Raw genomic sequence first — 12,884 nt, forward strand, 5'->3', positions numbered from 1 at the left:
TCCAATTGGCCAAAGACTTGATGGCAACTTGATTTTAATTCAAAGATCAACGCATACCCGTTGATTTTTGAAAATTAATAAATTGAAAGATGTTTTTACCTATCAACCCTTGTATCTAACTTGCATCTTTGACCATCCTTCTAGGGAAAAGCAAAATTCTTGCATTTTTGTAGATTGGGTCTTCAAAGTTCTATATCAGGGTTCTTGTATATGCTAAATTTAATGGCTTTTTTTTCACAATTACTTCCCTTTTCGTGTGTGTCTTCTCTCTTCAAAATTAGGCATATTTTCTAAGGCTTGTAGCTCTTAATAAGTAAAAAAAAGAATAAAGATCCTCTTGACCCATTACTGGCTCATAGGGTGTTGAATCAACGTTTCATTTTCCTAGGTCTTTTCTACAGGGACAAGTAGAAAGCTTGTCACCCAGCCTTACTGCGCCGGAGATCAAACCCGGGGCCCCGTATTGCCAAGCAGAGCATCAATCCTCTGTGCTACAGCAAGGTAAAAAATACTTTTAGGATTGTGACCAATCCTAAAATTGATGATCAATCAAATCAATCCTTACGTCGGCCCTGGAGTATCTTACTACAGCCTGGTTTGATCTCTGGATCCCGTAATACCAAGCTTAGATTAAACACACTGTTTCGTCACAGGACAATTCATGATGGGTAACTTTAATCCTTATGAATTTCGCCAATTTAGAATTTCAATCTACAGCCAAATCTTTTGTATTATATGTTTTTATCAATACTCCTCTTTTCCAAGTTTCAGTTACTATTTGCACGTGTTGCTCCCTACCTAAAGTCCGTTACTTTCAACAATGTAGTCAAGAAATATTTGGTTAATAGGAAAATTCATTAAGCACCACATTGAGCTCGCATGGTCGTTCTTGAATCACCATCTACTATTATTGGATAATCATTATTTTTAAAGATAATGCCAAGATGAAGCACGATTTGGTGAATTTCTAAGAAAAACAAGACTTTCTTAGCTCCATCCACATTAAAAGTATGACCCCCTTCTTCACTTGGTTTTCGAATATTTCTATCCAACAACCACCAAGAATAAAAAAAGAATAATTGTTTTCAAAAAATATCTTACATGCATTCAAATTTAAAGTTCTCAGAACTACTTTTCCTGTTCGTATCGGGTTCACTTGATTCAAATTTGCTTTTCGCTTACTTTTCCACATACCAACGTACCTTGAACCTTGGATATTAGGTTTTCCTGTGCCTTCAGAGTTACATAGGGCATCCAAGAAGAGCCACCTGTCCGTCGTCGGGTATACCATAGCCCCCATGTTTTCCCATTTCCCACTTCCACTACCAAAGGCTTATCATGAATATTTAGAAGCTAAAATAAAACTGAAAGAAATATCACAAAAAGGTCTTAAATGATTTATAAACATACATTACTGGAAATACTGATCTAGCTCGTTTGTTTTTGCACACATTTTCCCGTTGTGACTGTATCCCTGCTTATCTTTTGTGTTTGTTTTTTCTCGTTAAACAAAACGTAATTCCTTCGCCAATTAAATTCCAGAGCAAAATCGTAAGAGGCTGAATAATTTCTCTCAAATTAAACACATAAGTGTATCATTCAAAATAAATATGCAACAAATAAAACTGTAATCACATAGAACAGGCTCGGAATCACAATTCTAATTTACAATATTTTATAAGCATCTCTTTTCAACTCTCAAAAACAAAATTTATTTTCCATTTTGTTCAAACGTTAAGTTCATTATTGGTTTCACTTGAAGGTTTCAACTCAATAGCTTCTGTGCTTACTTTAAATTCAGCAATAACATTTCCTAGTAGATCCTCTGGTTCTAATGGTTCACCATCTAGAGGTGACACGTAAGTATGAACTGTCCTTAAGGATCCATCTTTTATGTGCTCGTTTTCGGGGCTAATATGAACTGACTGAAGGCTGTCCTGTTTTTTCTTATTGCTCCTATTTCTGTTCTTTTCCATGATTTTACTTTTATTCCACAACAAAATTAATTTAAACTCTTTGCGGAAGCTGTCGTTAAGCCAAGCATAAAGGAAGACATTATAGCAAACAGACGACATTGCAATCCAGTGAACAGCAAAGAATAATATCTCATGGTAAGCTTCACATTCTATAGGAAACAAATCGTTGTATAGGTTTACCATGTTTAACGGAAGCCATGAAGCACCGAAAATGATTACCATCGCTATTAGCATTCTATTTGTGCGTCTTTTTCGTTGCCTTTCAATCTCTTCACTTCTTATACTTTTCATCCCAGGCTTTGCCTTCGCCCTGCTTTGAAGCCTTATGCAAACTCTTGTGTAAGCATATGTAGTTACAAAAAAGGGTATAATGAACTGCAACGTGCTGGTGATAACACCAAACCATTTTCGAGGCTCTGGTTCGTCCCACAGTTCTCCACACGCGATAGTTTCATTGGTCTCATGAAGCGTCATATGATAACCATAAGGAAGTGTAAGAGACAAGGCAAAAATCCATATAAATGCAATTATTAGAAGGCATGTTGTTAGCCTCATCCGTGGTCGAAAGGGATATAAAATGACGAAGTATCGATCCACTGCAATAGAAGTAAGTGTTAATGCAGAAACATAGACACTAACACCTTGTGCATAGGAGACTAAATGACAGAGCATTTTTCCAAACACCCAGTTTGCCATAAAAGAATAAATTGGTGTAAAGGGTATTCCAAGCACACACAATAATATATCAGACAAAGCTAAGTTTGCGATAAAAAAGTTCGTAACAGTTTGCATCGCTTTATTTCTTCCAACTATATAACAAATCACGACGTTGCCCAAAAGACCAATGATAAAAATCACAATATACAAAGTTGTAAAAACCACCAATGGTATTGGATGTTTCAAAACCGTTTTGTTCTGCTTTAAAGGACAATCCATAGCCTCAATTAATGTATTGTTGAAGTAGTTATAATATTCCTCAGAGGTGTAATTGTCTGTAATCGTATAATCATAGTCTTCGGTGAAATTATTTTCAAATCCCTCTGCTGGCACATTATAGTGTCCCTAAAAAAAAATTATTAGTTAAATGAAATATTTTAGGTCTATAATTTAGCCTAAAGAAAAGTCATCGACAAGAGATAGAACTTATTTTAGTCTTAGGAGAGAGCAATGAGGTCGAACAGTTCATGATAATAACCAAACGTTTCATGGTAACGAGCTGTAAGTAAGGAGCGACACGGTTCAATAGTAACAAAAATTCTTAAAAACGAGATTTTGATATCACAAGATATATAAAATTGGCTTTTTATGTTGATTCAAAATACATAAAACTCACAGAGATTAGTGTTTCCCATCAAAAGCTAAGAGCCTGAAAAAATTTTCTTGGTTCTCGAAAAAGGAGGGAAACACCCAAAAAATCAACTAATCTTAATGAATACCCCACCATCAGATCAGAAAACAAGGTATCAGAAGACCCTCTCATAGAGCTTTGAAGCTCCTATCTGCAAAAAAGTGGAATTTTGTAATTTTTTTTTCCAGAAGCAAGATCAGGGATGCATGTAAATTTTTTTTTAAGGTGATCGTATCGGACCAATGGTCCTAAAAAATCGGGAAATAGCTCATTCGAACGAAAATTAAAGTTATAATGTCCTTTTTAAGTCACCAAAGATATTGGATGATAGCCAGTCCCCTCCCACGTGCCTCCTTCCCCCCCCCCCAATTGTTATCTGATCAACTTTTGATGTTGCCATTTTTTTAGAATAGTTGGAAGGTCCAAAAATATGCTTCTCGAGATAACATGACCCCCCCCCCTTTAGACCTTGGGGAAATGTCTTTAATTGATGAAATTTGCCCATTTTTTGTGTATAGCATTTGTTTTTGGGAACTTTGCATACAATTTTTGGTTTGGGGAGATTGAATTTTCTGCCAGGGGGATTTTTCACGGGGAGAATTCTCCATGGTGAGGGAAGTTTCCGGAAGTAAACTTTCCAGGGGAAACTTTCCAGGGAATTTTCTAGAATTCCTATCGTCTATGAAATTATTTTTCTTTGTTTTACTTTTTCTTTGCCGACTCAATTTTACATATGTATATGATAAGTGTAATTGTCCGGGTAAATTTTCATCGGGAATCAATTGTCTAGAGGATTTTTCTATTGAAGGTGAGATGGGTTTCCCAGCGTTATTTAACAAACGATTAGAAATTAAAAAACAAACAAGTTTTTTTTTTTACTGAAAGTAAGAAGTAAAGAAGAAGTTAGTTAGTAAAGATGGTGGGAGCAGTGAGGATGTTAAAAGTAGAATGGCCAAGGCTCAGGTTGTTTTCCACAATTAAAAAAGTTTGGAAGAATAGGAAGATAAGTCTACAAACTAAGATTAGAATATTAGAAGCTACAGTGATGACAGTAGTCAAATATGGCTCTGAAGCATGGGCGCTTCGAAATGCGGATGAAGATTTGCTAGATGTTTTCCAGAGAAATTGCCTACAGATTGGTCTGGGTGCCCGGCTGACTGACCGTATTTCGAACAGTAGGCTGTACGAAAAATGTGTTTCAATCCTGCCTTCTAGGGCTATATATAAAGAAAGGTTGAGACGGCTATGGCACATTGTGCAGATGATGGATGACAGATTGCCGAAGATTGTTCTTTTCGGCCAACCGTCTAGGGCTAAACGGAAAAAAGGTCGTCCTCGTCTGGGGTGGGAGGACGTCATAAAGAAAGATTTAAAGGAAATGAAAACTTCATGGGAGGGTGTAAAAAGGGAGGCTTGAATAGATTGGGATGGAGGAGGAGCATGCGTAGCTGTGTTGGCCTCAGACGGCTTGGTGCTGCGGTGAGTTTTTAGTAGTACTAGTAGTAGAAAGTAAGAAGCAACATTAAAACTTAAGACGAACAGAAATTATTATGTATATGAGGGGGAGTGCCCCCTTCTCATTACCTTGCTCTTTATGCTAAAGTTTGATTTTCTGTCCCAACTCTTGAAGAAAAACTCCTGAAATACAACGGTCGTTTAACTGTACGTAATAATTTCTGTTTGTTTTAAGTTTTAATGTTGATTCATTTGAAAAAAAATTGTTACAAATTTTTTCATTTGAAAACAAGTTTTTTCATTAAAAGTTAAAGCGACATTAAAACTAAAAATGAACAGAAACTATTACATATATCAGGGGATTCGCCCCCTATTCAATACCTCGTTCTTTCTGCTAAAGTTCGAATTTTGTTCCAATTCTTTAAGAATGACCCCCTGAATCACAAAGGCCGTTTAATTAGAATATATAGCTCTTTTGAAAGTACTAAAAAAAAAACTTTAGTGTAAGAAGCGAGGTATTGACTAGAGGGCAAACCACTCATATAAGTAATAATTTCTGTTTGTTTTAAGTTTGAATGTTGCTCCTTACTTTCAGTTGAAAAAACTTGTTTTTTTAAATTTAATTTCTAATCGTTTTTTTAAATAATGCTGAGAAATCCGGCACCCCTTTCATAGAAATGTCCCTTCCCCCACGAAAAAATTCTCCATGGAAAGATCCTCCCACGTAACCCCTTCTCCGCTCCCCCCCCCAATCAGAAGAAATCCTTCCTGAAAATGTATGTATACTTCCCAATGACCAATACTATATGTAAACAATGGGCAAAGTTCACAACTTGCAGCCGTTTCCCCGGGGACTGTGGGTGATTACGTCATCCTCAAAGACATAGTTATTAGATTTTGGACTATGCTGAACAAAATAGCTATCTAAAAATTTGTCAATTGATCGGGTGACTTTTGGGAAAAATGAGTGTGGGAAGTGCCTAGTTGCCCCTTAATTTTTTGGGTCACTTGGAAAGGGCCCTAGAACTTTTATTTTCCGTTTTAATGAGCCCTCTCGCGATATTCTTGGACCAATGGATCGATACGATCATCCCTGGGAAAAAAACTAAAACAAAAAGTAAACACGCATCCGTGATCTTTCTTCTGGCAAAAAATAAACAAAATTTCACATTTTTGCAGATAGGAGCTTGAGACCTCTACAGAAGGGTTTTCTGATACGTTAAATCTGATGGTGTGATTTTCATTAAGATTGTATCACTTTTACGGGGTTTCGCCCCTTTTCTAAGAAATGAGGTTCATTTTCAGGCTCTTAACTTTTGATGGGTAAGACTTAACTTCATGAAACTTATATGTTTGCAATCAGCATAAAAATCCGATTCTTGTGATGTATCTATTGGTATCAAAATTCCTTTTTATAGAGTCTCGGTTACTATTGAGCCGGGCCGCTCCTTACTTACAGTTCGTTACCACGAACTGTTAGATCAAAATTAACTTAAAAATTGAATTATAACAATCAATTTTATTTTAATAATGGCAAAGTCATTGAACAACATACAAAAATAATGGATTGATTTACCAGGTAACATATTGGTCTTACCAGCATACTAATAGTGAGTAATATACAATTTTAAATTGTAAAAAAAAGCTTTAGTATTACTCGAAATGAAGAAAAAATAATGCTGTTTGGGGATTTCAGTAAAGCACTAGTTTTCTATAATCATACAAACATAGCGAAATACCCTTAGTTAGTTTATTTGCACTAGTTTTATCAATATATGTTAGATAGGCAGTGAAGTACAAATTTTTGTTCGTCTTAAATTTCAACTTCTCTCTTTACTTCCTTCAGAAAAACTTGTTGTTTTTTTTAAATTAGTTTGGATAAAAAGAGTTTGTTTTTCAAATTAAGGCAAAGAGTGAAGTTAAAATTAAAACGAATAGAAATTATTCAGAATATCAGGGAGTTCTGCCTCTCCTCAATTTCCTGCTCTTTACGCTAAAGTTGGACTGTTTGTCTCAATCTTCAAGAATGACTGCTCAAACATAAGATTCATTTAATTTTAATTTGAAAATATTCTTAATGCACTCTAAAACCCTAAAGTTAACAGTGTGGGATTGAGAAGTTGCAGTCTCCTCATAAACGAAATGATTTCTGTACGCTTTAAGCTTTAATATCGTTCTTTACTTTTTTTTTCTAAGCTTTCTGTTTCGATAAATTTACTTTTTAAATTTAGTTTTTGTTCGATTTTGATATTGGATATAAACATGCTAAGGCAAACTGATGATAAAATTTATGCTATGACGAAGAATACAAGGTAAAAGAAAAAAGTTTTATAGAATCAGACAAGGGGGTGAAAAGTCACCCTCTAATGACTGGACTGCTTGTAACAGAAACTTATTTCAGCACTAAGCCACCTGAGGCCTTCACAGCTCCATAACTTCTTGGTTAAACTCAGTCTTTTTAGAGCTCTCCTTTAAACTCCCTCCTATCAAGTTCCATTTCTTGGGACATTTTCTTGGGACCTTTTTGCAATCCGTTTAAGGTATCCTACTTTTTACTTAGCCTTGACTACGATAACCAAGACGTGCAAACTCTCGAAGCAGAGTTTGCTTCGTCCAAAAAATGATACATGATCATCCTAATATAATGTATTATACAGGCCATTGTTTGATATTAGGTCACTCAAAGGACCACCTAAAACAGCCTTTAAACAATTCAACTTGCAAAAGAGATATTTTCCATAAGGGTACTACCATTTCGGCAAACCGTCTAAGCACGAAACGTCATAACATCGAACCGTCATAACATCTAAAAAAATTTATAACTTTATATAATAATAATAATTATATAATAGTTTAGAAACAAATTTCGGCTATATATTTGCACATCAGGGGGATGGGGGCAAAGCATAGCATATATTAAATACGTAACATAACCTAGGTACCTTTTCCCCCCTCCCTAAAGCCCAAAAAACTAAAGTTGTAAAATTTTTTTATGTTATGATGGTTCGAGATACTGAAGGATTGTTTTGTGGATGTTATAATGGATTTTGTATTGCTCCTGACGTTGGCTCCTGACGGTTCGATGTTATGACACCATCCCTTTTCCATAATACATCTTGAATGGAAGTGCTTATTAATAGACATTTGCCTTAAACCAATGGTTCCCGAACGATTTTGGGCATGTCCCTCCAAGACATTTCTAAAAACCTGATGCTCCCCTTATGATACGAAAATTTAGTATTCAAAATTTTACGGGTATTCACCTGAAAGAAGCTTAAAATTCCACCAACTTGGCACCTATTTTGGGGCCTCCTCTCGGCATATTTCATGCTGATGATAACTATTGTCAGGTTACAACGCCTTTATATAATGTATAACGTCATTGCAATACTATTATGTATCTTTTTTGCTCTTTAAATGCATTTGAATGTGACGTCAAGACAAGACAGGATCTTTTATTGACTAAAACACATGAAAAATAAATTTCTAATCTGGTCGACGGAGTGCAGGGCTCAATGTGTCGGCCATAAACAAATAAATATAAGAAAATGCCGAAATAACAACTACAGGATATAAAAAAGAAAACCATACAAGGTAGGAGATAACAGAGGAGGCCACCCCAACGCGAGAACACCACAACACAGTTCTACTATATCAATTATTCATAAATCCCAACATCCAGACAAAGAACCATTTTTGAAATATGTTTTTTCGAAGAAGATCTGCTCTTGAAACTTGGGAACATTTCTACTAAATTAAGTTTATTTACAATATGGGGAATCTGGCATCTGATTCAGGATCTAGCTCTTTCTGATTTAATTGGAGGAAGGCGATACCTCTTCGAGCGGACGGGGGTATACAATTTGGGTATACAATTATACCCAAATCCTGGAAATAATTTCTTGAAGATTGAATATCATAATACCACATTGCTGTATGCAGGTCTTTCAGTTGTTTAAGATTAAGTATATTGAGAAAAACATATAAAGTTTGAGTTTCCGAGAGATTTTGAAGCCTCATTGGGCGATGAACAAAAGTACCCAGAATTCTAATTGCCTTATTTTGAATTATCACGTCATTCACATGATTTCTTTTTTTTTCAAAATTGACGCTCTAAAGTATAATCAGCCGAAGGATGGACGTACTCCCCATGCGACACACTAAAATATTGTCGTTCCCCACTTGTAGGACATGCAGCTAACGCCGGAAATCATGGCTTTAAACAATGAGATTATCAATTGAATACGTTAAATTGTTGCAAAAGGCAACTGGTAAATGAATTACACTCATGGGCGTAAATGCGTTCAGCGCGACACTATAAAACTTTATGGTAAAGAGCAGGGTTAACGAGTGTGCCTTCCCCTCATATAGAGAATATTTTATGTTCGTGTTGTTTTATTGTCACTCTTTGCCCTCACTTGAAAAAAGAAATATTTAGGTTGGTACGCAGCATCATCACTTTCGCATATTCATGTGATATACGGCACACATAGTAAAATAATTGAGCTATTGAAACATGCCTTTGTTCTTTTTTTTAGCTTCTTACCCCGCATAATTTGTTGTAGCATCAAATTATTTAATACTTCAAAGTGAAGATTTCAACTAGTTCACTATTGTAATTTATCAGAATGACAGGTTTATTTCCAAATTTGTTGCATAAATTTCCATTGAAGAATTTATCTTAAAACAAACAGAATTCTATCCAAGTTCAAAAATAAAGCTTTATATTATGATATTATACTATAAATGTACGAAAGTAGTAATATTATCATACTTATAAAATGTTTAATCGCCCGAGAAAAAACCAGCGAAAACAATTTGAGGTTTTCCTTTTCGGTGAAATTTCACAGGGTCTTTCGTAGCTTCCGGAATCGACATACCCATGAGTGGCTACAGATTACACCAAACATTCCATTCATTTTAGGTTCCATGTTGAATTTGTTTAGCTCTAATCGTTTTAATGTGTGAAGTAATTGAAACCTTTTATTTCAAAAGTTCTCTTCACATAGTACCAAGAATTTTGAGTAATTGTATGAAATTATCCCCACTGCTCAAGCTGTTCATTCATTTACACAATACAAAACTGGTTTTTGTTAGTTTATTTCAGCTTAGCGTGAAACAAGACAAAGAGAAGTGACGGAGAAGATGGAAAATAAATAATTTGGCTATATATTCGCACATTAGGGGGGAAGGGCTAAGTATTTGGACAGTTTGAAGTTAGAAAACAATTCTTAATATGCAGAATAATTTTACCGAACACATTAGGAACGCAGACCCATTATAATTTACCCCTAAACCCCCCCCCCACCCCTATTGTACAAATATATAGCCTAAATTTGTTTCTACATTATTATATTTTCATCATACTTAGCTATATTTCCTTAGGATTGAGCGTCAGAATAACATATTGGAAGAACATTAGGTAGGGGGTATCTCGTACAAGTACTGAATTTAGAATATCTTTTAAGAAATTACATTTTTGTAATTATTACTTCTTGAATTTAAACATGTTATCAGAATTGATGATTAGGACTATATTATGATGAAGTATATAAGTTTAAAAAATTAAAACTTTTAAAATTTAGGGGGAATAGAAAGGTCCCTTCCTCCAAATAAATACCTTGGTCATTATTCTTTGAAACAAAATGCTTTCGGCGGAGCACAAAAAAAATCTTAGTGCAGGGACTGGAAAGTAGAAGGGCGCAGTCCCTCCTGCATACAGAGCGATTTTTATCGTTGTAAGTTTTAGTGTGGGTCTTGAATTTCTTTTCATTTTATTTTCCTTTATCAATGCAAAGATCAATTACTGCTTTTATTAGTCAGAAAATTTTATCATCTGCTAAGATGATATATATATACATATATATATATATATATATATATATATATATATATATATATATATATATATATATATATATATATATATATATATATATATATATATATATATATATATATCTATATATATATATATATATATATATATATATATATATATATATATATATATATATATATATATATATATATATATATATATATATATATATATATATATATATATATATATATATATATATATATAAATATATATATATATATATATATATATTAACAAGTTTTTATCATTCTAATTTTAATTATTTAGCGTACATTAAACCTCAGACATTGGAACCAAGATTCAAATCATATGATACATCAAATTCAACTGCAAACTATGTCTAAATTTCTTTATTTTTAGAACCTAGAGGATTATCAATGGTTACTGATGGATACCGGTCCTTAGCCAGTTACTACTCTGGAATTTCCTAAACCATAAACCCATAACGAATTAGGAACACTCCAGTCTCTTACAGTCTTATCAAAGCAATCACAATGTAACCAATATAGGCACAAATAAACACCTTTGAAGAGTCTATTCAAAGGCGGAGGAATCAGTTAGGATTAGGCCAAATTTTATATGTACTACTACGAATATCCGAAATATACTTAATGTCAAGATTTACCGGTGAATGTCCGAAATTCCTTTTTTTTCTGCTTGGATTCAATTAGCTTTGTGAATCAGCTTTAATAGTCTTAAACAAGCTTTGATGTTAAAAGTTAAAAGTTAGGTTGGATTAGCTAAATCAAAGGAGAAAAAAAGGTATTCCTGACATTCACGGGTGAATGGTGACAACCACCAATTTTGGATATCCCCAAGAAAATATGTATTACATTTTCTGTTATGTTTTAAGATTCTTGCCTAATTCATGACGTGTTTTAGGTTTAAGTTCATTTAACAGCATTATTTTCCATAGCACATTCCAATAGTCAGCTAGCTCTGAGATTTGTGTCTTACTAGTTGGTAACTATCTGAACGGGCCTTATTTGTTACCAGCAATGCATATTTTTAATTTAGAAACTCTCAATTAACCTAACTTGTCAAATACATATACAATTCTTATTGCTGTTTGATTTATTTCACGACCGTGGGTGACCAACAAAGAATGGAACTTGCCTCATACGAAGAAAATTTCAAAATAGAAAAACAAGAAGAACCAAAAAATACAGAAGAAGAAAATGTTTGCTTTGTATTCATTACAAATATTTTTTTTCAAGCTTTAGATTACACAGGAAAGAGGGTAAGGTAGACACCATTAATCTGACTGTTTACTCAAAACTGTCCTTACTATCAGTCAGAATATTGAAGATTCTGAACGAAGCACCTTGAATAGTGAATGCCAAAGTGGCCAAGCTCTGAAAAAAAATTAGCTAAAATAAAAAAAAACAGCCGCGCTCTCTTGCAGCACATGAAACTAATGTCACAATCTTCGAAAATTTATGCATTTATTTTATTATTTTCCATAACAGTTTTTTCTAATTCAGAACCTTAAACAAATCACATCAAATTTTTGCTGATTTTAGCGTTTCTACTCAAGAAATAATAACAGAAAGAATAGTACTACGATTTATATATCTTGACAATTTGACACGGCCATTGCCCTGTAGGGTTTAGGCATCCAACAATAGTCGAAGTTAGCCCAATATCTGTTCTTGTAAAATTCCTAAACATCAAGAGAATTTCAAAGAAAAACAGATTTTGAATACCTGAAAATCAGTGAAGTATCCCATGTTGACCCAAATTTTGATAGTAATACCTGTGGCCTTCCATACGACTGAGTTCCTTGGGAACGGATTCCTTCTCGGGAACATTTTGTTTCTTTTGATTGGCTGAATTCGGAATACCTGTCTAAGCTTTATGCGTCAAAGTGGGGATAAAAGGCTTGTGCTTCGACGCTCCAGGGAATATTTTGCATACTATGTTAAAAAAGCACTTTTGAAAAAGTAAAATTTTGGTATATATTTATAATTGATTTTGCTGCTCTCAGGCATAGACATAATTCGAGGAGAGGATGGTGTGTCATTTTCAATTTCAAAACGGCAAAAATAATAACTATATGCTAAAACAAATCGGAGATTGCCATAAAACCTGGTAAAAATAAAGAATTCTTTGGTTATTCTCCTTCAAGAAAAATTGAAATGATCTCTTTACTTTACGGCAAACTAATGGTGGCACTGTTCTTAGCGCAATAGGATGAGGGAAAATACATGTTATAGAAGAA

The 12,884-nt window shown here is 34.1% G+C and overlaps 1 protein-coding gene across 1 annotated transcript; it reads right to left on the reverse strand.

Annotated features, from left to right (window-relative positions):
• Positions 1-1,203: 1,203 nt before the first annotated feature.
• Positions 1,204-12,474, reverse strand: LOC148949367 (prolactin-releasing peptide receptor-like). Its single transcript, XM_089092932.1, has 2 exons — positions 12,370-12,474; positions 1,204-3,038 (listed from the first exon to the last, which is right to left on the reverse strand). Exons 1-2 carry the CDS (start codon positions 12,472-12,474, stop codon positions 1,728-1,730), a joined length of 1,416 nt encoding a protein of 471 aa, XP_088949058.1. The 3' UTR covers positions 1,204-1,727.
• Positions 12,475-12,884: the final 410 nt, after the last annotated feature.

Source organism: Artemia sp. Qi Xiang Cuo, chromosome 8, assembly GCF_049724085.1.
Source record: "Artemia sp. Qi Xiang Cuo chromosome 8, ASM4972408v1, whole genome shotgun sequence".
In the NCBI taxonomy this organism is placed as follows: Eukaryota; Metazoa; Arthropoda; class Branchiopoda; order Anostraca; family Artemiidae; genus Artemia; species Artemia sp. Qi Xiang Cuo.